The sequence below is a fragment of the Zalophus californianus genome, chromosome 6 (genome assembly GCF_009762305.2).
Source record: "Zalophus californianus isolate mZalCal1 chromosome 6, mZalCal1.pri.v2, whole genome shotgun sequence".
NCBI lineage: Eukaryota > Metazoa > Chordata > Mammalia > Carnivora > Otariidae > Zalophus > Zalophus californianus.
In genome coordinates, this window is record NC_045600.1 from 110,666,528 (window position 1) to 110,694,299 (window position 27,772).

At 47.2% G+C, this 27,772-nt stretch overlaps 1 protein-coding gene across 2 annotated transcripts in view; it reads left to right on the forward strand.

Moving 5' to 3' along the window:
- THSD4 (thrombospondin type 1 domain containing 4) overlaps nt 1-27,772 on the forward strand; it is a 581,008-nt gene that overhangs the window by 92,641 nt on the left and 460,595 nt on the right. Inside the window, exon 4 of one of the 2 annotated variants that reach the window (XM_027572149.2) lies at nt 1,175-1,542. The exons of the other annotated variant lie outside the window; for it this stretch is intronic. Coding sequence (XP_027427950.2) covers nt 1,175-1,542 — 368 coding nt within the window. The remainder of the gene's footprint in view (nt 1-1,174; nt 1,543-27,772) is intronic. 2 annotated transcript variants of the gene reach the window in all.

Sequence of the window (27,772 nt, forward strand, 5' to 3'; positions counted from 1 at the left end):
CTCTGAGAGGTGAGACTAGTAGACACCAGGGCCACGGTGAAGCCCATGGTGAAGCCTGGAGATTACACCTGTTACCTGGTACTGAGTGCACACCGGACTATTATAGCTATTACTGGGACTCCTCCTCTGAGGCCTTCTTGATCTCTCTCCCCTCCCCACCCCACCCAACCCTGTGCAGCCAGTCCCCCCGGGAGGCTCCCCAATCTTGTGCTAGCTGCATAGAGCTCTTCTGCTGGGTCCAGGCCATTTGTGTGGATCTGGGATGCTTTTCTCCTGGTCCTCAGGGCCTAGCTCCACGCAGGGGGATAGCTGGTGCTCAGAGCGTGTCCGCACAATGAAGGGACACTGTGTCCCCACACTGAGCACCATGTCTGGCATAGCTGTTCTCTGTAAAATGATTGGTGAAGTGAACAGGAGTTTAGAATCACCCTCCAGGTTAGAACTTTAAAACTTTCTGACATTTCTCACTTCTTCTGATTTACCATGGGAGCAGGAAAACCATTATGGTTACTAACAAATATTTGGTGCCAGGCTCCCTGCTCTGCACATGGGTGACCGGAGTTAAATTCCTTATGTCCCCGTGAGGTAGGTACCATCCTTCTTTAGAACACAGCTCCGCTCAGAGAGATTCAGAAACTTCCTAGTCACACGGCTAGAAGTGGTGGCAGGGAGGCGACCTGAGGGCAAGGCCTCTAAACCGCAGAGTCCCGTCGTCTTTACTGCATGGAGACTGGGCCACGGGGCCTCCCCAGCAGCTTAAAAGGAAGTCCAGTCCCTCTGGCCTGCACCCCAGGACCAAAGTTGGAGGTTAAGGGGGACTCCGAGGGGTAAGCCTCAGTAAGAGCTGAGGGCACCACACTGAGCTCTCCAAGGCCATGACAGCGGAAGCGAGGACCGAATTAGGACGTTTGTGAGCCTTAGGCTCTTAGGCTTTTTTTATCTTTGTGTGGCCCTTCCCCCGTTAAAAAAGTTAAAGTTCTATTTTATGAGTGCGTTGGTATAAAGACGAATATCACCCAGGCTGGATTATATTCATTTCGTTCTTCTGATTTTTAAAATAACCGGCCCAGTGCCTACTAGTGTCTAACGGATGGGGCTTTCGGGTTATCCAGAGCCTCTGCGGGTGAAGCAGGAGCGGGTGTTCGGGTCCCCTAACCGGCCTCTGTCTCTGCAGGTCCCGCAGCGGATGGCGGCGGCCCAGGGCGTCCCCGAGGACGGCGGCGGCGGCGCCCCGGGCGTGTGGGGCGCCTGGGGGCCCTGGTCCGCCTGCTCGCGTAGCTGCAGCGGCGGCGTGATGGAGCAGACGCGGCCCTGCCTGCCCGGCTCGTACAGCGCGCGCGGGGCCCTGCGGCCCGGAGCGCCCCCGCGCGCCTTCGCGGGCCACGTGGTGTCGGCAGTGCGCACGTCGGTGCCGCTGCACCGGAGCCGCGACCGCGAGGAGCCGCGCGCCCCCGCCGGCCCCGACGCCAGCCGCCAGGGCCCGGGGCAGCGGGGCAGCCGGCACCCGCAGGCGCGGGGCCGCGACCCCACGGCGGAGAGCAGGTACGCGCGCGCGCCCTCCCCCGCCCCCGCCCCCGCCCCCGCCCTCGCCCTCGCCCTCCCCGACGTGCCGTGGGCGGCTCTGCGCCCCTGCCGGCGCGGTGAATGCGTGGCTTCTGCCGGCTGGGGAGGAATTCTTGGCTCTGCGTATTTCCTTTCATCTTTTGATTTATTTTGCAGCCCTTTAAAGCGTTGAGGCCACTCCCACCCCACTCTGTGGTTCTGAATAGTCTTCAAAGTGAAGCTAATTCTGAGAAGGCCTTTCCGCATCAACCTTAGGGAGGCCCCATGGAGGGGTGAAAGAAGGCGGGCCCTGGGGAGCCCGCCGGAGCCAGTGCGCGCTGGGAGCAGGGGACAAGGGAGGTCCGTGGCCGCCGGCCGGGTGGATGTGACGAGTTTCGAATCCTTGGACAAATTGAACGTCTGGAGTCACACGTGCTCCCAGTTGGTTTCAGGAATCTATGCACTTTTCTAGAAATTTTCTCCAGAGAATTTTGAGTGAATACGCTGCTGTGAGGCTATGTCTAATTAAGGACCTAGACTTTTTTTTAGAGTCTGCGTCGAGTCTGTTGGTATGGTAGCATTAAAACGGTTGTGTAGCTCTAGAACGCCTCCCATGGCTAGGCCCGCACCAATATGCCCAACTGGGCGGTGCCCATGGGAAAGGTAGCAAGGTCAGTGAATTAATCAGCCAATATTTACAGGTGACTCAGCATTCATTCACAAGTATTTGTTGAGTGCTCCTAGGTCCACGATGGATTCCGAGAGCTTATTAATACAAAAGCAGCAACAACAATAAACGAACATTTACCGGGAGAACGGGAAGTGTGAGATATGCTCCCTGTGCTTCAGAAATGCATACTTTAGTCATCAAGCCAAGTTAGTGTCCATCCCGGGCAGGGCGGGTGGGATGAGCTGTCAGGTGGGCTGCCCAGCCCCTCCTGTCACTTGCAGTTCAGACATCAGCCTCGATGACCACCCTTTCCCCCTGTGGCTAGATGCTTCAGGAGGGTCCCTGTCAGCCTAGTGCAGTAGGCTATCAGTGCCAGCCACCCGGAGGTGTAGAGGAAATGCAACCCAGCCACCCTCCCCAGCCACATGCTCTTGACATGGTCAGTAGGGTTTAGAGAGGACCATTTCACAGGGAAGGTGCATTAGCCGAATTCTGAAGGATAAATCGAATTTGGGTGGATAGAAGAAGGGAAGAGCTGTGAGTTCTGAGGCCTGGCAGGGCCTGGCAGGGGGAGGGAAAAGAGACATCCGCTAGGAGGGTGCTTCCTTCCTTTTATCCGACCACAACCCCATAAGAGGATAGCTCTCCATTCCCTTACCTGAAATCCTTATGGCCAGTGCATTTCAGAATCCAGAACTTCTCAGATTTTTTGTAAAGGTAATTCAGGGCATATTTCACATATTAATGGCATTTCTTCTGTGGTATGGGGCAGCGTCCCATAATTGACTGCCTTATTACTTCTGCAGTGAAACTTTTGAAAGTTCGTATTAAGTAGGATAACAAAAGATCCCAATAGTCTTGTGTCCCTTAAGCTCAGGTGTGCCGCCCGGGGAATTTTGATACCAAACCAACAAAAACAAGGAGAAAAGGAAAGACAAAAGCTTCATTTTCAAAACTCTTGGTTTGAGATTTGCAGGTTTATAATAGTTAAGATCTGTTGAATGCCTGTTCTATACCAGGCACTGTTCTTGTCCCTTGACACTGACAGCTCTATGAAATAGTGCTAATATCATCCTCATTTTAGAGGTGAGGAAAAGGAGGCCCAAGAAGTGGAGAAACTTGCCCAGAGCAACACAGCCAGTGTGTAAAGAGCTGGGATTCAAACCTAGGCAGTCATGGCGCTAAGGACCCAATCAAGTAGCAGTTACACACGAGGAATCTGAGGACCTACGAGGTGAAAGGGCTTCCAGAGCCCCAGAGCCGTGGAAAAGCTAAGAGTTGAAGGTGCTCTGGCTCCCAGATCCCTGGAGTGCTCAGAGCCTTCTCTTACAGCTGCTGTGGTTGAGAATCTAGAAGAGCTGCCCAGGGAACAGGCTCTAGTTGGCTGCAGGCCTGTAACTGCAGGCATTCTGGCCCATGTGTTTTGGCAGCAGGAAATTTTTTTCTCCTAACGTATTGACAGGGGGCCAGTTACTGTTTACTATGAAGTTCCTACAAGTTTTTATCATGCTCTTGTAATTTGACAGTTTCAGATGGAACAATCCAAATATTAGGCTGGGAGGCCTGCGCTGCCGACAACTGTCACGCTCTTCCCGGCTGACGAAAATCACATTTGCTTATATTTATCAGTCATTAGGAACTTGCATAGTATATGTGACCCCAGAAGAAATGTCAGTGTGTTTGCTGGATGGCTGTCTGCCTCACTTTCTGCTTCAGGTTTGAGGTTTGAGGCAAAGGCTGTTAAGGCTTAGATGTTTAAGAAACTGTTAGGCTGTTATGCTAGGCAACCGAAAACTTAATTGGAGCCAGATAACAAATAAAACAGAACTATTCAACCTTCCAGCAAATATTTATTAAGTATTTACTATGTTGTAAGGTCCTGGGACAGACACAAAGGTGAATAAAAGCCAGGTTGGGGGCTGAAAGCTCTTACTGACAGGCTAGACCAGCTGTTTGCAAACTCACTTTTTTTCTTTTAGCATAAGAGGCCTTTCTGTAAAATCAGTGTCAGATTGGGGCTCAGTTTGTCACAGAGGGCATGCAAATGTTTGACCAGTGATTTTCAACCTTGGCCGACCGACCGTTGGAATCTTCTGTCCACCTTTGAGAAATCTCAACACCCCGGTCGTATCCCAGACCAACATCTGAATCTCTAGGGGTTGCAGTCCAGCCGAGGTTGGGAACCACAGGTTTGGAAGTATCTCTTTGGAACCTTAGAGTTCTATGGGAAAAAAACTTGGAAATTGAATATTGTCTAGCCGAATTTTCCAGGCTCGGAGAGCACATGCCAGAATCACTTGCAGTGGGCTGGGGAGATTTGTTCAAAGTGGCGCTGCCCTGGCCCCACCATCTCCCCTGCCTAATGGGGATTCTGTTTTGTAGGTTTGGGGTGTGCCCTAGGTAGCTTCATATTAGGTGATTCTGACATACTCCAGAATTGGAGAAACCACTGATCTAGAAGGTTAGAAAAGGCACGTGTGTAAACGCCTTCCCTAAAAGACAGTGTGATGAAATAGTAACAGTAATGATGCTGGCTATCATTTTGGATCATGGCTTATGTGCAGGCACTACATCAAATGCATTGTAACACTTACAGTTCATACAACCCGGTAAGGCAGGTGCATATATTCACATTTTATAGATGAGGAAACCGAGGCTGGGAGGAATGGAGTGACTTGCTCAAAATTGCAAAAAGTGATGCCGCTCACTTTCAGCGGGTGTGGTCAGAGAAGCTGCTGCCCACGTCTTGAAAGGTGGACGGGATTTGGGAGTCAAGGCTTAAAATGAACTGCATCTCTTCCTTGCAGGGTTCAGCTCTCATAGCAAGGGAAATCTTTGCAGCAGGGAGGTTCAAAAAGTTTGGCAAGTGCAGTCCCTGGCCTTGGGGGCCTGACACTGTGATGGTGGATGAGTGGCGTTACCCACAAAATGCTGCACATGCTGGAAAGCTGTAGAGATAGGGCTGGGGTTTGGAACATGGGGAATCCTTGAGGGTTGGAGCAGTCAGGGCGGACCGCACAGAGCAGGTAGGATTTGAACCCAACCTTGAAAAATAAGTAAAATGCACTTAGCTGGAATATATTTAGGAATTTCTTGAGTCTACTTTCTTCCATATCAGAGCTTTGTGTCATTAAAACATACACATACATACTGCAAATCACACTCTAAAAAGCCTTAGAAATCATGTCAGTATTGGGGCGCCTGGGTGGCTCAGTCGGTTAAGTGCCCGACTCTTGGTTTTGGCTCAGGTCATGATCTCAGGGTCATGAGATCGTCTGCTTGAGATTCTTTCACCTTCCATCTCCCTCCCTCTCTGCTCCTCCCCCCACTCATGTTCTCTCTCTCTCTCAAACACAATTTTTAAAAAAGATTTTATTTATTTGAGAGAGAGTGGACGAGTGAGAGAGAGAAAGCAGGAGTGGGGGGTAGGGGCTGAGGGAGAGGGTGAAGCAGGCTCCCCACTGAGCAGGGATCCCGACTCGGGGCTCAATCCCAGGACCCCAGGATCATGACCTGAGCCCAAGCCAGATGCTTAACTGACTGAGCCACCCAGGTGCCCCAATAAATAAAATCTTGAAAAAAAGAAATCATGTCCATATTTATTAGTGGTTCCCCAAGGATCTGAGCTTACTAGTTAATTTTTCTGAGCCTCGGGGGCTTCATCTTTCAAATGCAAGTAATAACAATGCCCAGCACATGGGATTGTTGAGTGATTAAAAGAAATGATGTGATCATATTTCCTGGCCTGTAGTAGGTGCTCAGGAAATTGTAGCTATACCTCCCTGTAGGGCTTTAAAGGCTGGGTGTTCATGTGTTAGAGTTCCAGTTAGAAGTCTGGTTCCTCAGCAAGGATCAGGTGGAGAGCTGGGGCCACAGAGGAAGACAGGGAGCCAGGAACTGAGGTCTAGTTCAGGAGGGTAGGACTCTGGGCAGCCCAGCCCGGGTGCAGCCAGGATCCCAGGGCCAGGGCACCCTGCCCTGTGCCCTGTTTTGGCATGACCTGCTTGGAAAAACCTGCCACAAAGGGTGGCCTCCCCCTGGGATTTAGTCAGAGCACTGGCACCTGCGGAGGCCCTGGACTGGGTGAGTTTAGCCTGCGGGTCTTGGCCAACAGGTTCCCCAAGGCCTCCCTCTCTCCATGCCCAAGGCCACGTCCTGGAGATGGCTGAAGGGGGGGTGCGGGGGAGAGGGTACTCGGTGAGCCCGGCCGTCTGTGCCACAGTGCAGCCACTCACCCTCCTCAGGAGGAGCCTTTCCCCCCGCCCCAGTTTCTGGAAATGGGTGCCTGCAGGCTGCAGGGAGCTGGAAGGATCCCCTGTGACTTCCATAGCACATAAACCAAATGGATTTTTTCTCATTCCCAACCTGTCTGGTGATGCCGAAATCCAGAGAGCGTCCTCCTGCCTAGAGTCCAAGTACACAACCGAACAGAAACCTGTTGTAAATGTCTATTGGCCAGTTTAAGTCAGCTTTCACAAAGACAGGATACAAGAATAGACCCCACTCCTGTCTGCGGACGATGTCGGGTAACTCTCTCCCCGCTCTCGCTGCCAGAGAGCCTGCTAATGGGCGTTCCTTCCCCGCGGGCTTCCTTAGACTCGCCTACACTAGTCAGTGGTCCTCATCACTGCACATGGGAACTAGCTGGAATCGGGACTGGGGTGCTTGATGGCTTTAATGCCGAGATTTTTTTCAGGATAGGGAGCACTCCTTCCCTCCACCAGTGGGCATGGCCAAGTTGAGACCTTTAATCCACTGGAGACAGTTGTAGGAGCCAGGGACCATGGAAGTCACTGTTTCCATTGGGTGTGTGACAGTCGGCACGTCGTTGCCCTCAGACGTCAGAATGGTTGTGGCGGGCGGGCTTCCCAGAACTTTCTGGAGAGGTGGGGCTGGTTTCCCATCGGGAGGTAGTCCGGCTGGAGGGGGGAGCCCGTCCGGCTGGAGAGGGGAGCCCTCGCCCAGATGGCGCAGACCCACATCTCAGGAGCAATTTGTGGCCAGGACTCAATGATTGCTTTTAGTTTTGTTTCTAGTATTTGGCTTCGGTCTCAGCAGGCATTTGTGTTCAGTCTCTTAACTGGACCTTCAGGTGACAGGTGAGAGCAGGAGCCAGCACATCCGGAGAGGCCTGCATGACAGTGAAGAGTTTAGCTCTGGAGCCGGAAGGGCTGGTTTCTCTGCCCAGCCCCGCCGCTTCCCAGCGGTGTGTCCTGCCACATGGCTGCGCTCCCCCCCAGGGGGAGGGTCACACGCCTGCCTCGTGGGGCCGCTGTGAAGTGGGTAATTCATACAAAGTGCTTAAGCACAGGGCTGGGCCACTCATAAACCCTCAGGAGAGGCGGCAGAACCCCTTCCCCCTGCCAAGCATATTAGCAGGCATTGCATATACAACATTTTAGCACATTCTCATCTCAGCCCTGTGTGGTAGACTGGTATTGTTCCCACTGAGGGATGACAGACTCAAGGGTCAGAGAGAAAATGTCTAGATCAAGGTCAAATAGAAGGAAAGCAAGAGAGTCAGGGTTTAAACCCATCTGGGCTATGTTATGCTCCTCTCAGACTTGTACTTCTAGAAAGGCTTTTTCAAAATTAAAGGTAACACTCATTGGTTAAGCTAAATTTTATAAACTAATACCTCTCTGAGATGAGGGAAAATGGGATTTTTATCCAATATTTGCTCTAAAATTTTTAGTATACTTATAGCTTATATACAAAAACTTTAAGTATGCTAAAAATATATAGTATGCATATATATGTGCAATTACATATATATATATAGTAATGTTGAGACTGTCTCCACCATGAACTTTGAAGTCTACACCGGAAGCCCAGGGGAAACACCAACTAGGGATACTCAGCCGCTGGCCAGGCAAAACCTTAACATAAAGGTACTTGCTTTTAAAGGCTGCCTCTGGATCACAGCCCTTCATTAGGAGAGATGACCTAGCATTACCTTTTTTTTTTCTTTTTAAAGATTTTATTTATTTGAGAGGGAGAGAGAGAGAGCACGAGCGGGAGCAGAGGGAGAGGGAGAAGCAGACTCCCCGTTGAGCAGGGAGCCTGATGTGGGGCTTGATCCCAGGACCCTGAGATCGTGACCTGAGCTGAAGGCAGACGCTTAACTGACTGAACTACCCAGGCATCCCCTACCTTTTTGTGTTTTGTTTTCATTTTATTTTATTTTATTTTTTGGGGGGTTTTTAATTTTTTATTGTTATGTTAATCACCATATATTACATCATTAGTTTTTGGTGCAGTGTTCCATGATTCATTGTTTGTTCATAACACCCAGTGCTCCATGCAGAACGTGCCCTCCTCAATACCCTTCACCAGGCTAACCCATCCCCCCACCCCCCTCCCCTCCAGAACCCTCAGTTTGTTTTTCAGAGTCCATCATCTCTCATGGTTCGTCTCCCCCTCTGACATACTCCCCTTTTCTTCCTCTCGTTATCTTCTTCTTTTTCTTTCTTCTTAAAATATGTTGCGTTGTTTGTTTCAGAAGTACAGATCTGTGATTCAACAGTCTTGCACAATTCACAGTGCTCACCGTAGCACATACCCTCCCCAATGTCTATCACCCAGCCACCCCATCCCTCCCACCCCCCACCACTCCAGCAACCCTCAGTTTCTTTCCTGAGATTAAGAATTCCTCATATCAGCGAGGTCATATGATACATGTCGTTCTCTGATTGACTATTTCACTCAGCATAACACCCTCCAGTTCCATCCACGTCGTTGCAAATGGCAAGATCTCATTCCTTTTGATGGCTGCATAATATTCCATTGTTTATATATACCACCTCTTCTTTATCCATTCATCTGTCGATGGGCATCTTGGCTCTTTCCACAGTTTGGCTATGGTGGACATTGCTGCTATAAACATTGGGGTACACGTACCTCTTCGGGTCCCTACATTTGTATCTTTGGGGTAAATACCCAGTAGTGCAATTGCTGGATCGAACGGTAGCTCTAATTTCAACTGTTTGAGGAACCTCCATACTGTTTTCCAGAGTGGTTGCACCAGCTTGCATTCCCACCAACAGTGTAGGAGGGTTCCCCTTTCTCCACATCCCCGCCAACAGCTGTCGTTCCCTGACTTGTTAATTTTTGCCATTCTGACGGGTGTGAGGTGGTATCTCATTGAGGTTTTGATTTGGATTTCCCTGATGCCAAGCGATGTTGAGCACTTTTTCATGTGCCTGTTGGCCATTTGGATGTCTTCTTTGGAGAAATGTCTGTTCATGTCTTCTGCCCATTTCTTGATTGGATTATTTGTTCTTTGGGTGTTGAGTTTGATAAGTTCTTTATAGATTTTGGATACTAGCCCTTTACCTGATATGTCATTTGCAAATATTTTCTCCCATTCTGTCGGTTGTCTTTTGGTTTTGTGGACTGTTTCTTTTGCTGTGCAGAAGCTTTTTATCTTGATGAAATCCCAATAGTTCATTTTTGCCCTGGCTTCCCGTGCCTTTGGCGATGTTTCTAGGAAGAAGTTGCTGCGGCTAAGGTCGAAAAGGTTGCTACCTGTGTTCTCCTTTAGGATTTGGATGGACTCCTGTCTCACATTTAGGTCTTTCAACCATTTGGAGTCTATTTTTGTGTGTGGTGTAAGGAAATGGTCTAGTTTCATTCTTCTGCACATGGCTGTCCAATTTTCCCAACACCATTTGTTGAAGAGACTGTCTTTTTGCCATTGGACATTCTTTCCTGCTTTGTCAAAAATAAGTTGACCATAGAGTTGAGGGTCCATTTCTGGGCTCTCAATTCTGTTCCATTGATCTATGTGTCTGTTTTTGTGCCAGTACCATACTGTCTTGATGATAACAGCTTTGTAATAGAGCTGGAAGTCCGGAATTGTGATGCCGCCAGCTTTGCTTTTCTTTTTCAGTATTCCTCTGGCTATTCTGGGTCTCTTCTGGTTCCATACAAATTTTAGGATTATTTGTTCCATTTCTTGGAAAAAAGTGGATGGTATTTTGATGGGGATTGCATTGAATGTGTAGATTGCTCTAGGTAGCATTGGCCTCTTCACAATGTTCGTTCTCCCAATCCATGAGCATGGAACGTTTTTCCGTTTCTTTGTGTCTTCTTCAATTTCTTTCCTGAGTATTTTATCGTTTTCTGAGTACAGATCCTTTGCCTCTTTGGTTAGATTTATTCCTAGGTATCTAATGGTTTTGGGTGCAATTGTAAATGGGATCGACTCCTTGATTTGTCTCTCTTCTGTCTTGTTGTTGGTGTATAGGAATGCCACTGATTTCTGTGCATTGATTTTATATCCTGCTACTTTACTGAATTCCTGTATGAGTTCTAGCAGCTTTGGGGTGGAGTCTTTTGGGTTTTCCACATACAGTATCATATCATCTGCAAAGAGTGAGAGTTTGACTTCCTCTTTGCCGATTTGGATGCCTTTGATTTCTTTTTGTTGTCTGATTGCTGTGGCTAGGACTTCTAATACTATGTTGAATAACAGTGGTGAGAGTGGACATCCCTGCCGCGTTCCTGACCTTAGGGGAAAAGCTCTCAGCCTTTCCCCATTGAGAATGATATTCGCTGTAGGTTTTTCATAGATGGCTTTTATGATGTTGAGGTATGTACCCTCTATCCCTATACTCTGAAGAGTTTTGATCAAGAAAGGATGTTGTACTTTGTCAAATGCTTTTTCTGCATCTATTGAGAGGATCATATGATTCTTGTTCTTTCTTTTGTTAATGTATTGTATCACGTTGATTGATTTGCGGATGTTGAACCAGCCTTGCAGCCCAGGAATAAATCCCACTTGGTCGTGGTGAATAATCCTTTTAATGTACTGTTGGATCCTATTGGCTAGTATTTTGGTGAGAATTTTTGCATCCATGTTCATCAAGGATATTGGTCTGTAATTCTCTTTTTTGATGGGGTCTTTGTCTGGTTTTGGGATCAAGGTAATGGTGGCCTCATAAAATGAGTTTGGAAGTTTCCCTTCCATTTCTATTTTTTGGAACAGTTTCAGGAGAATAGGTATTAATTCTTCTTGAAATGTCTGATAGAATTCCCCTGGGAAGCCATCTGGCCCTGGGCTTTTGTTTCTTGGGAGATTTTTGATGACTGTTTCAATTTCCTTAGTGGTTATAGGTCTGTTCAGGTTTTCTATTTCTTCCTGGTTCAGTTTTGATAGTTGATACATCTCTAGGAATGCACCCATTTCTTCCAGGTTATCTAATTTGCTGGCATAGAGTTGCTCATAATATGTTCTTATAATTGTTTGTATGTCTTTGGTGTTGGTTGTGATCTCTCCTCTTTCATTCATGATTTTGTTGATTTGGGTCCTTTCTCTTTTCTTTTTGATCAGTCTGGCCAGGGGTTTATCAATCTTGTTAATTCTTTCAAAGAACCAGCTCCTAGTTTCGTTGATCTGTTCTACTGTTCTTTTGGTTTCTAGTTCATTGATTTCTGCTCTGATCTTTATTATTTCTGTTCTCCTGCTGGGTTTAGGCTTTATTTGCTGTTCTTTCTCCAGCTCCTTTAGGTGTAGGGTTAGGTTGTGTATTTGAGACCTTTCTTGTTTCTTGAGAAAGGCTTGTATTGCTATATACTTTCCTCTCAGGACTGCTTTTGCTGTATCCCAAAGATTTTGAACAGTTGTGTTTTCATTTTCATTGGTTTCCATGAATTTTTTAAATTCTTCTTTAATTTCTTGGTTGACCCATTCATTCTTTAGTAGGATGCTCTTTAGCCTCCATGTATTTGAGTTCTTTCCGACTTTCCCCTTCTGGTTGAGTTCTAGTTTCAAAGCATTGTGGTCTGAAAATATGCAGGGAATGATCCCAATCTTTTGGTACCGATTGAGACCTGATTTGTGACCTAGGATGTGATCAATTCTGGAGAATGTTCCATGGGCACTAGAGAAGAATGTGTATTCCGTTGCTTTGGGATGGAAAGTTCTGAATATGTCTGTGAAGTCCATTTGGTCCAGTGTGTCATTTAAAGTCTTTATTTCCTTGTTGATCTTTTGCTTAGATGATCTGTCCATTTCAGTCAGGGGGATGTTAAAGTCCCCCACTATTATTGTATTGTTGTCAATGTGTTTCTTTGCTTTTGTTATTAATTGCCTTATATAATTGGCTGCTCCCATGTTCGGGGCATAGATATTTACAATTGTTAGATCTTCTTGTTGGATAGACCCTTTAAGTAGGATATAGTGTCCTTCCTCATCTCTTATTACAGTCTTTGTTTTAAAATCTAGTTTGTCTGATATAAGGATTGCCACCCCAGCTTTCTTTTGGTGTCCATTAGCATGGTAAATGGTTTTCCACCCCCTCACTTTCAATCTGGGGGTGTCTTTGGGTGTAAAATGAGTCTCTTGCAGACAGCATATTGATGGGTCTTGTTTTTTAATCCAATCTGATAGCCTGTGTCTTTTGATTGGGGCATTTAGCCCATTTACATTCAGGGTAACTATTGAAAGGTATGAATTTAGTGCCATTGTATTACCTGTAAGGTGACTGTTAACTGTCTGTTGTCTGTGTTCGTTTCTGCTCTTTGCTGCTTTTAGGTTCTCTCTTTGCTTAGAGGACCCCTCTCAATATTTCTTGGAGGGCTGGTTTCGTGTTTGCAAATTCCTTTAGTTTTTGTTTGTTCTGGAAGCTTTTTATCTCTCCTTCTATTTTCAATGATAGCCTAGCTGGATATAGTATTCTTGGCTGCATATTTTTCTCGTTTAGTGCTCTGAAGATATCTTGCCAGTCCTTTCTGGCCTGCCAGGTCTCTGTGGATAGGTCTGTTGCCAATCTAATGTTTCTACCATTGTAGGTTACATATCTCTTCTCCCGAGCTGCTTTCAGGATTTTCTCTTTGTCTCTGAGACTCGTAAGTTTTACTATTAGATGTCGGGGTGTTGACCTATTTTTATTGATTTTGAGAGGGGTTCTCTGTGCCTCCTGGATTTTAATGCCTGTTTCCTTCCTCACATTAGGGAAGTTCTCTGCTATAATTTGCTCCAATATACCTTCTGCCCCCCTCTCTCTCTCTTCTTCTTCTGGGATCCCAATTATTCTAATGTTGTTTCGTCTTATCGTATCACTTATCTCTCGAATTCTGCCCTCGTGATCCTGTAGTTGTTTCTCTCTCTTTTTCTCAGCCTCTTTATTTTCCATCATTTGGTCTTCTATATCGCTGATTCTCTCTTCTGCCTCATTTATCCTAGCATTTAGTGCCCCCATTTTTGATTGCACCTCATCAATAGCCTTTTTGATTTCGATTTGGTTAGATTTTAGTTCTTTTATTTCTCCAGAAAGGGTTTCTCTAATAACTTCCACGCTTTTTTCAAGCCCAGCTAGTATCTTTAAAGTCATGATTCTGAACTCTAGGTCCGACATCGTACTAGTGTCCGTATTGAGTAGGTCCCTGGCTGACGGTACTACCTCTTGTTCTTTTTGCTGAGGTGATTTCTTTCGTCTTGTCATTTTGTCCAGAGGAGAATAGATGAATGAGAGAACAAAAGGCTAACAGGTTTACAACGTCCCCAGCAAATATACTGTATACAAATCAGAAAAGACCTGAAACCGGGGGAAAAGAAAGGGAAAGAAAGAAAAAAGAAAGAGAAAAAGAAAAAAAAAAGAAAAAAAGATAAAAACAAAAACAAAACAATTCAAAAAAGGAGAATATGATCAAATATGATCAGGCTAGTGCATAGATCAGTGCCACACACTAGATTTTGGGTGTATTTTGGTCTGTTAGAAAAAAGTGCCTCCTAAAATTTTAAAGGAAGAAAGACATATATGTACAAAATAAGGGTTGATACAATGAAGGGATGGAAGATGACTGTAAAGATGAAAATTATAAAAGATTTTATAAAAGGACTTGATAAGATAAGTTGTTTGAAAAAAGAAAGATTTAAGGAAAAAAAAAAAAGGAAAAAGGGAGAGAATGTGATCAGGCAGGAGACTAGGACAAAGCCATACACTAGTGATATAGGGTATATTTTGATCTGTTAGAAGAAACTGTACCTCAAAATTTTAAAGAGAGAACAACTTATATATATATGCCAAAAGCAAGGGTAACTAGTATGAAGGGATAAAATATGACTCTAAAAATGAAAAAAAAATAAAAAAATGTTTTTTTTTTAAAAAAAGGGATTTATAAGATGTTGGTTGAAAAAGGGAAAAAGAAAAATAAAAAAAAGTCAACAAAAATTAACTTTGATGAAATAATGAATCATGGTAAAAAAAAAAAAAAAAAGCCATGAATCTATGTGCAGTATTCCCCTAGCCCTGGAGTTCTCCTATTCTCCTTGATCGATCAACTTGGTCTTGGCTTGCTGGCTGTTTGTGCTGATCTTCTGGGGGGGGTGCCTATTGCTGTGGTTTCCAAATGTCTTTGCCGGAGGCGGAATTGCCCCGCCCTTGTCGGTCCGGGCTAAGGAAGCTGCTCCGGTTTGCTCTCAGGAGCTTTTGTTCCCTGCAAGCTCTCGGTACAGCTTTGGAGGACCAGGGTGAAAATGGTGGTCTCCCAATCTCCACTCGGAGGAGCTGAGAACTCAGGGCCCCGCTCCTCAGTGTGCCCCCAGAGAAAAGCAGTCACTTCCGTGTCCCCGGTCTCCGGCCGCACTCTGTGCTCACCCAGCCTGTGACCGAGCGTTGCTATCTCTGGCACCCGACCCCGCTCGGAGTCTCCAAACCCAGCAGATCCCTGCAGTGCGTTCCCGCACCGCTCCTCCCCGGGAAGGAAGGGGAGTCTCCCCGGATCTGCTGCTTGTTGGGTCCCTGCTGGGGGAGCCGTGCCCCGACTGGGCCGCAGATCACAGTTTATGGCAACCCCGAGCTGAGAGCCCGCGACTCTGCTCCGTCTCTGCAGCCGGCTTCCCTGCTCTGATACCTGGGAGCTCTGCCGCACTCAGGCACCCCTGGTCTTTCTGTGACCCCGAGGGTCCTGAGACCACACTGTCCCGTGAGGTTTCCACCCCCCACTTAGCCACTGGAGCGACGTCCCTCAGCGGAGCCGACTTCTAAAAGGTCCGATTTTGTGCTCCGCGGCTCTAGCACTTGCCAGAAGCGGCCGGCGGAGGCCCCTCCCCCGCCGTCTATCCTCCCGAATATCGCCTCGGATTCACTTCTCCGCACGTCCTACCTTCCAGTAAGTGGTCGCTTCTCTGTTCAGAGAGTTGTTGCTACTCTCCTGTTCGATCTCCTGTTGAGTTCGTAGGTGTTCAGAATGGTTTGATCCCTATTCAGCTGAATTCCTGAGACCAGACAAAATCTAGGTCTCCTACTCCTCCGCCATCTTGCTCCGCCCCCCCTTGTTTTCATTTTAATTCGGTCAACATTCTTTGTATATTTGCTGTGAACCAGGCACTGTGCTAACACAGAAGGGATAGACCGGTGAGGGAGGTGTGGTTTCTGAGGACCTCCATGTTTACTGAGGAAGTAGCCTAGGGATGACCCCCATGATGGAGTATGATGCGTGTTCCCCCTGTGGGGGAGCAGAGGGCTGTGGGGGCACAGAGATGCAGCTCATTCTTGAGGAATCAAGGTAATTTCGTGGTGAAGGGTGATTTCCTTAAAGGATGGGCTTGCATTTCTCAGGTGGGAAGGAGCTGGGAAGTACTTACTTTATGGTTGGGGTATGGCAGTGGTTTGGTGACACCAGGGGAATGAGAACGTCTCCTTGTTCCCAAGAGGCTCGTGCTGGTGGGGTGGAGGAAGAAGTCAAGCAAACAGACATTTACAAGCCCAGGAATGAAAGGGACAGAGAGAGGACTGGAGGAGCCAGGGAAGGTTTCACAGAGGAAGTGATGACTGAGCTGAGCTATGAAGAAGGGTTTTAGCAGAGCCCGAGAGGGAGGAGGGCGTTCCCCCAAAAAGCGAACTGTAGGGATGGAGACCTGAAGGCATGTGTGAGCCTGTCACGTTCTGGAAGTCGTAAACAGTCTGATGGGGCTAGAGCCCAGGCTGTATATAAGGAAATGTCAGGGCGAGTCTGGGGAAGTCCAGAGGCTCCCTTCCAGGGAGGGCCTATCAAGCAGGACTAAGTGGATTGCATTAGAATGTCTTTGAGAAAGATAGGTCCTGTTAATACAGATGACCATCTCTTTTCCGTTTTAAAGCCTCCATTGTACAGTCAGCCTAAATTGCTCCTTCATGCCCTTGTGATTTTCAGAATGGCCATGCCACCCCCCTACCCCATCTTCATACATCACAAGAAGCGAGGATTTACTGGCTTGAACAGCACAAACTTATTCTCATACAGTCTGGAAGCCAGAGGGCTAAAATCAAGGTGTCAGCAGGGCTTTGTTCCTTCTGCGGGCTTCAGGGGAGGATTCGTTTCCTTCCCTTTCCCTTTTCTAGAGTCTGCCTGCCTTCCTGGGCTCATGAGCCGTTCCTTCCATCATTCCGCCTCTCATCAAATTCAGCCGCCTCTCCTTTTTGTAAGGACCTTTGTGATTACATCACACCCACTCCAGTAATCCAGGATTATCTCCTCATCCTGAGATCCTTAGTCACATCTGCAAAGTCCCTTTGCCACATAAGATAACATTCACAGGTTCCGGGGGTGGTGGGAACATGATCCAACCTACCATAAAGTATTTGCCTTTTGGAGGTCTTAATAATACCCTAGTCATAGGACAGTTTCTGGGTTAGCAGGACCACCGGCTGCTGCCCCACATCATGTCTGATAATTTCCATGGGAAATTTAGCAGTACTGTTTCCCAGAAAAAAAGAAGAAAATCCATGCTTTCCCCACCCCTCCCTTAAGTGTCCTTCTTTGGACATGCGGTATTAATCAAGGATAGTGACATTAATAAAATGAAAGGTAACGGACGCCCGAGGCAGCTGGTGTGGAATAAAGGGCTCTGTCGTCCAAATCCAGGGTCCAAGGTCCAGTTCCCGATTCTCATGAATGCTTTCATCTTTGGGTAGGTCACCTCTCTGGGCCTTACTTTGCATGTCTGTGAAATGAAGGGATTCTATTCCATCTGTTAGGGTCTCCTGCTTGGTATTGGCACGTTCCTGAGGCCCAATTGCTGTTTTAAATGTTCCCACCACCACTCTGCCATGCAGAGTCATGGAAAGAGAAGAAGGTGGCTGGAAGACACAGCTCTCAGCCACGTTTCCAGACATGCTCGGAAATGCGATGGTTTTTCTTCTCTTTAGATGCATCAACACCACCACCCTTCAAATCCCTCTGCTGAGACTTCTGCCTCATAACATGACTTTTTCTTAAGAGTACCATCAACATGTCTGACCTCTTGGTGGTCTCCCCCTGGGGCTCGGCCCTTTTCTGTTGAAAGCATTCACATTTCTTACCTCGGAGGGAGGAAGCCCCGGGCTGGGAGTCATTAGACCCCACTTCCTGTCTCCGCTCCATCATCTGCTAACTGGATGACCCTCGGGAATCACTTCATCTAATCTATAAAATGTGGATAATTATATGTCCTCTGTCTACCACACAGGCCCATTGAGAGGGTCAAATGAGGTAACAGCTCTACAAGTACTTTGAAAAACGTAAAACATGTTTTAAAACAATGTGGCTTGATTATTTTATTCTCACTGACCAGAGCATCTTTGGGTTTTAGAGGCTCATGTCTCCTTTTGTAATTTCTTGTATGTGTGTGCATATGCACGGGTATGTGTTTGTATGAATGTGTATATGTGTGTGCGTGCGCGTGCGCAGGTGTGTGTTTTTACTGGGAAGGTCCATTCATCTGGGGAAATCAGACAGACAAGGTCAGGCCTAGATCACAGGCTTTCCCCTACCCTTTCCCACCTCCCTGGGGAACTGTCCCTGGCTGTGGGTAGGAATCATTTTTTTTTTTTCCAACTCCTTCTTTCCCACCCACTTTCTTGGAGGCTATTTGCGTTTCATCGTTAATAATGCTGGAGCAACATGTTCTTTCTGTCCTGAGGGCTCCTGGAGCTGAGTGGACCCCTTCATGATACTGGCTAGGAAAACTTGCTGTTAATTAAACTTCACAAAGCCACATGCCATTTTCCTGACCCTCAGTCGTTACCTAGGGAGTCACGTTACATACGGGGCGGTGGGGTGGGGAGCAGAAACCACATGGCAAGGAGAAGGGAAATCTTTGGCCTTGTCTGTGTTTCTCCTTGGAAAGCCTCCCCGGTGATCCTGGGCAGTTAGCAGAGCAAGCGGGTACATCTGTCTGAAATGCACACTCTGCATTTTTGGTGCTCTTTATATCCTCCTGCAGGGAGAGTTTTGTTTCCTTACCTTCCGAAGCAGGATTTCCACTTAGTCCCTGAATTGTTTGACAAGAGGTTACCCGTTGATGCTAACCAGATAAACGGTGTTTTAATACACTTTGGTTTCTAAATCAGAAACCTCGGCCCTTTTCAGTGAGAGAGCTTCGTAGCAGAGCTGGGCCCACTGGTATGTACATTTCTGCCTGTAGGTTAGGAAAGATTGGAGCCAGATTTTAAGCTTGAGTTACTCTGATCTCAGACAAGGCTCCAAAGAGCCCTTGTTCATTTCTTGTGGCATTTCATTAAGTGTCAGAAGTATTTCATTAGTTATCAGAACAAAGATCACATTCGCCATAAGAATGCTGCGTTGAACTTCCTCCAAGTCATTCATAACTCCAGGTTCCAGAAGAAAGATATGGGCTATGGAAAAAAATCTAACTACAATATGTATGTCCCAGAAAGGGGATCTCAGCTTTGCATCTGGGACCCGTAGGGCTTCTCCTTGGACGCACGCCTGGTGGCAGACCGAGATGCCTTTGTGTGAGGATGGGGATGGGGGACACAGCCTGAATGCCTGCGTTACTGTGGTCTCCTTCACAGATCCTCCCTGCACGTCGCTGATTCGGTCGTCGTGATGATGACCATTTTACGGCACCTACTATGTGCCACGCCATTTACATGCGTTATGTGGGCCTCGACCAGCCCCATTTCACAGTGTAGGACTCTGAGCTGAGGTAGAAAAATGCCTGGCGTCGTGCTGCTGTAAGGGGCAGAGCGGGGTCTGAAGGCAGCGTTGCCCGACCCCCGTGTCCCCAGTCTTCCCACTGTCACTCTGAGCCCAGACTGTTGCGCCAGGTGATGTAGCTGTAGGTGAGAGGGTCTGGGGCACAAGTGCTGTGGCCTCTCTGTTGGTTCTCGTGGCAAAGTGCTAACCACTCCTTACGGGCTCCTTGAGTCGTGCCTTGCTCATCTATCCAGTGGCTCCTTCCTGGATGCATAGTTCTTTCGGCTCTCCTCTGTTAACCAGAACAGGAAGAGTCACAACCGATGTTTACTGAGGGTGGACTGTCTGTCATGGGCTGAATAAAGGTACCAGGTCCTCATTCCCGGAGCCTGCAAATGCCAGCTTGTTTGGAAAAACGGACTTTGCGGATGTGATTACATTAGGGATCTGGAGATGGGGAGATCTTGCTGGATGGTACAGGTGGGCCCTAAGTGCAACCATGAGTGTCCTTGTAAGACAGAGGCAGAGGGAGCTATGATACCCAGACACACAGAGGAGAAGGTGTTGGGAAGACAGAGACTTGAGGGTACTGTCCCTGAAGGTCGCCGTGTGGAGGCCGCAGAAGCCGGAAGTGGCAAGGAAGCAGGTTCTCCTGGAGAACCTCCTCAGGCAGCACAGCCCTGCCGACTTCCCACTGATAGGGATTTCAAACTTCTGGCCTCCAGAACTAAGAGAGGATAAATTTCGGTTGTTTTAAGCCACCAAGTTTGTGGTGGTTTGTTATGGCAGCCCTGGGAAACGAATACATGGTGTATAAGGCTTGGAGCTAAACCTCAAAGGGCCCTTATGATTAAAGTGTCTGTATTGTCCCTTTTTTGTATGAGTCGAACTCTGTACCTGGAGAGTTGAAGCACGAGCCTTGGGGCCCAGAGCTCGTAGGTTACAGAGGAGGGATTCTAAGGAGAGTCTGCCTCCAAGTCTTTTCTTCACCACTGTGTTTTTCTCCCTTCCTGCCCCAACTCTTTTCTCGCGCCAATGCCCCCTAGGTCAGGCCTGGGTCAAGATGAGAACTTGCCCTGGGCACCTGGGTGGCTCAGTCGGTTAAGCGTCTGCCTTTGGCTCAGGTCATGATCCTGGAGTACTGGGATTGAGCCCCGCGTTGGGCTCCCTGCTACGTGGGGAGTCTGCTTCTCTCTCTGACCCTCCCCCCTCTTGTGCTCTCTCTCTCTCTCTCAAATAAGTAAATAAAATCTAAAAAAAAAAAAAAAAAAGATTAGGGCCTGCCCCTAGAGCCTTCCCTTTCCTCTTTATGCTTCGACTTCCAGGTGCATGATATTATCTGTATTCCCTCCCAAATCTCTTTCCTACAGAAACATTGGTCCCCTGTGGGCCACGTGCACCCAGGAGCAGTGAGCTGAGATTTCCCTCTCCCTCTGAGATTAGAACGCAGGTCACTGTGGGCTAGTGCTGAAAATGTTTTCTTTCTGGATTTGGAGGGAAACAGTAATTTCTTCCCCCTGTTTTCCAGTAAATTCTCATTCCAAACAGTCCATCCCTGTAATCCTTTGTGAATGGCATTTGGTATTTATAAGCTGTGCTGTATTGCAGCTGTTTGAGCTCCTGAAGAGCTTACCATTCATTCATTTGGTAACATTTGTTAATATTACAATAATATCCGTTCCTTCACGCAGACTTACAGCTCAGACAGGTTGTTTAATGTCTTGTGGACTCAGTTTCCTTGTGTATAAAATAGGAGTAATGATCCACTCTGCTGTTTGCAGGGGTGGTTGAGTGGGGTAACATGCATAAACCATTTGGCGGGTGTTCCGTAAATCATTGCTATCTGAATACTGAATTTATTTAAATACACGATGCTCGGTATTTTGGGGGATGGAATAAAACTCTAGAACAAATCCCTCTTTCTTCCAGTTAACTGAGGGTGACAGACTTGCACCTAAATAACTTCCCCCTAATGCAAGGAAGAAAGTTATGCATCATTCCTCACACGTGGTTATTATGCTGGAAATATTTCATATTTATGATAAAGAAAAAAATGAAGTGATATATGGTATGTGGATACATAGAAAGTGGTTTAAATATTCAGAGCAGGAGAGGCATCCAGAATATGAGAGAAATACAAGTGCTTCCTTCATGGGCCTTTCACATAAAAGATGTTCAAGAAATGTAAGTTGCATTATAATCACGATTGCTGTTATATTAATGAATTCAGCAGGACTTGGAGAAAATCGTTCTTCAACCTGCTTCAACCTGCTGGGGATCAGCCTCTGGGGCAGGGGGCACTGTTTGTGGGTCCCCAGGGGAGAGGGGTTAGTAGCTCACATTTGCTTAGCACCTGCCTGGGCCAGGCACTGTGCCCCACAGGTAATCTCATTGGGTTTCCCCTAAGCCCCTGTAGTCCTGGAGGGCAGCGCAGGTTCACATTACGTCCCACACCAGCCACGGGTTTGACTCCCAGGAGGACTCCTCTCAGTGACGCTAGAGAAGTGAATGCATTTACTGTTCTCTCACGCAAAATCAGCTCCGTACCACTCAGCCCACATTTGGCTCTCTGCCTCTGCGGTGACCCTCATGTGTCAAGGTTGGAGGCTCTGTGTCTCTCACCTTCGGAAAGTGCAGCCAGCATGGTAACCACCATTTACGGAGGGCCACTGAGGGCCATGGCCTGTGCTAGTCACTTTGCCTTCATTATTTCACTGACTCTGCATGCCAGTCATGTGAGGTGGGCACTCTTAGCCCCATCTTAGCGCTGGGGATGAGATGCGGAACGACTCACCCGTGGTTACACGGGTAAGAAGTAGCTGACCGGGCCTGTTTGATGGACTACCTGGGCTTTTGTTCCAGTTGATCTCTTACCCTCCTTGCTTTTCAGGGATGCCCTGCCCAGCGGGGTGGGGCTGTCGTCTTGACTCTGAGTCCTCTAGTGTTAACTTAGTCTCAGCTGGAAGTGCTCTCTGTTGGACCAGCACTAGTTCATTTTTTCGCTTTTATTCATGAATCCAAAAAGATTCCCCTTCCTCTAGCCAGACTCTTCTCTCCACTGGGGGGACACACTGGATTTCAACCTCCAGATGTCCTTGTGCAGTGAATAACCTCCTCAGCTGTAAGTAGGGTCCCTCGATAGCCGCTGGACACTGTTGCTTTCTGTTGGTCTGGAGTTGGTTTGCTTGAACACCCACTCAGTTGTCTTTATTCCGCTCTGTCTGAGCCCACACTGAACAAAAGTACCTGAAGATTGGTCCTGGAAATCCGGGATCACTCAGATGCATGGGGCACCAGTGAGCACAATGATGACTTATTCTTAGGGACCCTCGGCTGATTTTCAAACACTCTAAACAAGAAGAAGCAGCCTGATGATAATATCCAAAGTCAGAATCTAAGTCCGCTCCCAGGATTGCTCCAGAAGGGCTGGGTCTGTTCTGGACTTCTCCTCAGTTTTATTTTTAAGGGGGTGTGTGCGGCCGCCCTATGGATCTCACCTCCTGGGAGGCCAGTGGGTGGGTCACTGAGGATAGGGTCTTCCTGAGGTTTGGCTTCCTGGTGCAAAAACAACCTTTCAAACTCAGAATTCCTCTACAACCACCCTTCTGCTTCCTTTGCTAGCTTGCTTGCTTCTTGGCTCCTGGTAGTGTTCCTGAATCCCTTTGTGAAAAGACTTCTTTCCTTTCTCTCATTAGCACAAATTCATCACTTCCCCTTGTGTCCCATCTCTCTCTTCTGCCCTCTGTCTTCCCTCCCCCATTTAGAAGCCTTCCAGATCCTTTTTCTCTGAAGGCTCAGAGCAAACCTGTCCACTGACTCTCATGCTGGTCTTTAGATGCCAGTCTTAAATACTTCCTGAGGCCCAGCAGCAGATCTGGTCAAGTTGGTGAATGTCTGTGACCATGTGTGCCTCACAGTAGCCAACCAGGAAAGCTTTTGTTTTCATCATCTTAATTTTTATTTCCCTAAGTGGTCAGAGTTTTGCCTCTTACCTTCCGTAGACACCAGATAATTTATTGCCCAGAACAGCTCTGGCAGGAGCTACAGTCTTCTGAACTTCTAAGAAGACATATGCACTCAACCTAAACCACTTGCTCGCAGCCTCTTTGAATTTCGCACATGCTCTCCTTTTTCCCTTTGGCAGGTTGCATTGTTCACAATGGAACAGGGTGAGTTTCAGGACCCCAGGGCGCTCTTCCCGTTTTAGGCTGCCGACTCCTTTTAGTCCAGCTTGCCCTGAATCACACGGCTTCTTGGTGAACACACGGTTCTGCTCTCCTGCTGCTGCGCCCTTGCGTTCTTCCTCCTCTGGAATTCAGGCTCTTGGGGCTTTCTAGGTGGTGGCCAGTGGTAACTGACTTTCAGTTTCACCAGCTCCCTTTGCTTCCCACCAGATGTGTAGGGCTGCCTTGCTTTCTTGTTTCCTGGAACTCAGAGCCTTTTCGTCTCTACTAATTGATCCAGAAAGGTAGGGTTTATTGACGCATTGGTCAGAATGTTGAGGAATTAAGCTGTGGTCTCCCACATATGTTATCCCAGCAAATGCTGCTGCTGGTCTCAGGGATTATGCACACAGGGTCAGAAACTGAGTAAGCCTTGCCCTGGAGAACCAGAAGACTCATGAGGGAGGCAGGCCTCGTGCCTCATGATGTTACCAAGCTGCAGTGTTCATGCTATGGCAGGGGTGTGTGCAAACTGTGCCCCCGAGAGCACTAACAGTGTGGGGCGGCTCAGGGGAAGCATATGAGGCGCTGATATTTATGTTGAGCTTGGAAGGCTACTCCAGTGCAGAAGTAGGTAGCATAGAATTGCAGGCGGGGCCTTGGAGGCCCAAGAGCTCAGTGTGTTTGGGAAATGCTGAGTGATCTGTTATGCCTGGAAAGTGTAGGGTTGGGAGGAGGCAGGGGGAGGGTGCTGAAGACTGGAGTTAAATCTGGTAAGACAGACTGAGAACAGATGATGCAGAACGCAACAGGGCACCAAGCTGGATGTGCCTTCAATTCACCTAGGTTTGAATTTTATTTTCTAGCCAGAGATGAGCCATGAGGGCTTTATGAAATTGAGGGTAACGACCAGGGCCGTGTTAAGAAAGACAAATCCAGTGGAGAGAGAAGTCAAAAGTGCATGAGCTTGCTCATCCTGACTTGGGTACCTGATGGGTGGAGATGGTGTTAGGCCATCTGGAAATATGCACTGGGATGTTTGTCATCACCAAAAGTACTGGATTGGGCATTATCGTCACTGCTGTTCCTTACACAGACTGTGTTGCTCAAGACTCCAAAGAAGCTTCCACCCGGGCATGAGGCTGGCGATGGCCTTCACTGATCTAAAAACTTTCTGGGAGTATATGACTTTTCAGATGTTGACAGTGACATTTCAGAGGAACATTTGGTCCCCTGATGATTTCTGCCCCCTCAGTCTTTGGGGGTCACAGCCTGTTTATAAGTGGGTATTTTATATCTAATCCAAATGTCTGTATAATTAAGTATTAAGGTTCCTGACTTGGTTTCTCTTTGTGATGTTGTTTGTACAGCAGATTCAGCCTCAAAGAGGCTGAGGGGAGGTTTCTGTGTTTGCTCCTTATGATCGTCCCACACCCATACACAGTTACATTCTAAAAAAATTCAGTGGCGAAACAGGTTAGCGTTTTCCTTTTTTTATTGCTTCCATGTATTGAAAACCTGTGCAAAAGGCAGAAAAAAACATTTTTTTAAGTTTTTATTTTAATCCTAGTGTAGATAACATACAGTGTTATATTAGCTTCAGGTGTACAATATAGTGATTCAGCACTTCCATAACATCACCCGGTGCTCATCTCGACAAGTGCCCTCCTTAGTCCCCATCACCGATGTCACCCATCCCCCCACCCACCTCCCCGCTGGTGACCATCTTGTGTTCTCTAGAGTTCAGAGTCTGATCCTTGATTTGTGTCCGTCTCTCTTATTTTTTCCCTTTGCTTGTTTGTTTTGTTTCTTTTATTCCACATATGAGTGAAATCATACAGTATTTGTCTTTCTCTGAACTATTTCACTTAGCATAATGCTCTCTAGCTCCATCCGTATTGTTGCAAATGGCAAGATTTCATTCTTTTTTTTTAAGATTTTATTTACTTATTTGAGAGAGAGCACACACAAGCGGGGGTTAGGGCACAGGGAGAGGGACAAGCAGACTCTCCGCTCAGTGGGGAGCCTGACGTGGGGCTCCCAGGACCCCAAGATCATGACCTGAGTTGAAGTCAGATGCTTAACTGACTGAGCCACCACCCAGGTGCCCCTGGATCTCATTTTTTTCATGGCTGAGTAATATTCCACCTTCTTTATCCATTCATCAATTGATGGACACTTGGGTTGCTTCCATATCTTGGCTATTGTAGATAATGTTGCAATGATCATAGGGGTGCCCATATCCCTTTGAATTAGTGTTTTTTTATCCTTTGCATAAATACACAGTAGTGCAGTTGCTGAATCCTAGGGTAGTTCTATTTTCAACTTTTTGAGGAACCTCCACACTGTTTTCCAGGCTGGCTGCACCAGTTTGCATTCCCACCAACAGTGTAAGAGGGTTTCCCTTTCTCCGCATCCTCGCCAACATCTGTTGTTTCCTGTGTTGTTAATTTTAGCCATTCTGACGAGTGTGAGGTGGTATCTCATTGTGATTTTGATTTGTATTTCTGTGATGATGAGTGATGTGGAGCATCTTTTCATGTGTCTGTTGGCCATCTGTATATCTTCTTTGGAGAAATGTCTGTGCATGTCTTCTGCCCATTTTTAAATTGGATTATTTGTTTTTTGGGTGTTGAGTTTTATAAGTTCTTTATACATCTTGGATACTACAGAAAAGACATTTTTTATGGTAGTACAAAGGATAAGAAATGACAAATGAGTCTGTCTCGATTCCTCCCTCTTGGGCGATTCCCCAGGTTTCATCAGTAACCTTCAGAAATACATCCTGCCTATATGCACTTTCATATACTATGTACGTTTTTTCTCTGTTCTGTTTCTTTCTTCTTTATTCACACAAAGAGGAGCGTGGACATCTTCAGTTCAGTGTCTTTGGTGTCTTGTTCTTTTTTACTTAACTGTGTTTTAGAGGCCACTCTATCTCAGTATATATGCATCTGCCTTGTTCTTTTAAGCAGCCTCATGGTCCTCCAGTGTCTACATGTACCATCATTTAACTCGCTCCTTATTCCCCCATTTAAGGACACATGGATCATGTTTCACATTTATAATTTATTTATATATAAAATTTATTTATTTATTTGACACAGAGAGAGAGAGAGAGAGAGAGAGAGAGAGAGAGGAAAGACAGCACAAGCAGGAGGAACGGCAGAGAGAGAAGGAGAAGCAGACTCCCCGCTGAGCAGGGACCCCACCCCCACCCCCTGACGTGGATCTCGATCCCAGGACCCTGAAACAATGACCTAAGCTGAAGTCAAACCCTTAACCGACTGAGCCACCCAGGCGCCCCTCACGTTTATAATTTCTAAGTCCCAACTCAGATATGCAAAATGCACTCAATTTTTCTATAACCAGACTTGGTTCCTGAGCCTCTGTGTCTGCCGCTGCAGGACAACTGCCAGTTCTAGGAGACTCTGATGGTCGGACGCAGCATGTTCGACATGATCGGTTCAGGGTTTATGCTTAGTTCAGTCAGGACTCTCCCCCTTCTTTGTATTCTAGCCTTCTCCCTGGGGGATGGGGCTCCCGCAGGAGGGGTTCCTGCACAGTCATGGTGAGGGGAGCACGGTGTCTGCTCTGCCTCAGTGCTTTCCACCCTTTGTAGTAACTGCTGCTGAAATCCCCACACTCCTTTGGGATGACCCCTTGGGGGAGGCCCCTCCGCCATGACGCCTCCCTCCCATGTCTTGCTCAGGTAGGTGGCATGTTGGACGAGGTCTTCCCCACAAAGCTGGCAGGTCCCTTCCATCTCAGGTTCCTAAACGGATCTGGAGTTTGTGTCGTACCCCACCCCAGGCCGGAGCGTTCTGGCCTAATCTCTGTTTACTGCCTCTCACTTCCTCCCTCATCTACCTGCTAATCAAACTCTTTATTTCCTTTGGTTTGAGAAGATAATTACAAGGTCCTACCTAGCACCTTCTTCATATACATAAACCATACCTCTGCTCTTTATGCCCCACACTTTGACTCTTGACAAAGCTTAGCTTTTCAGACTCTCTCCTTGTGGTGATCTTCGGGTTTTGTCTGGTGCTGGAATGACCTCAAGGTCATTCCAGGAGCACTGTGTGGAAAAGAAGGGATTACTAAGAGGGAGAAATGCACTAGGGCTAGTTCCAGAAAACATTGTCCTACCAGGTGGTTTCTGGTGTCCTGCCAGTTCACCATGGCTGCAGTGAGGACCCTTGAGCCCACGTCTCTGTGTACCTTTTTTTTAGATTTATTTATTTAAAAGATTTTATTATTCATTTATTTATTTGAGAGAGAGAATGAGCATATGTGAGAGAGCACAAGCAGGGGGAGCCGCAGGTAAAGGGAGAAGCAGGTTCCCCGCTGAGCAGGGAGCCTGACTCAGGACTCGATCCCAGGACCCTGGGATCATGGCCTGAGCAGAAGGCAGATGCTTAACCGACTGAGCCACCCAGACGCCCTTATTTATTTATTTCTTTACTTACTTATTTATTTATTTATTTTCAGA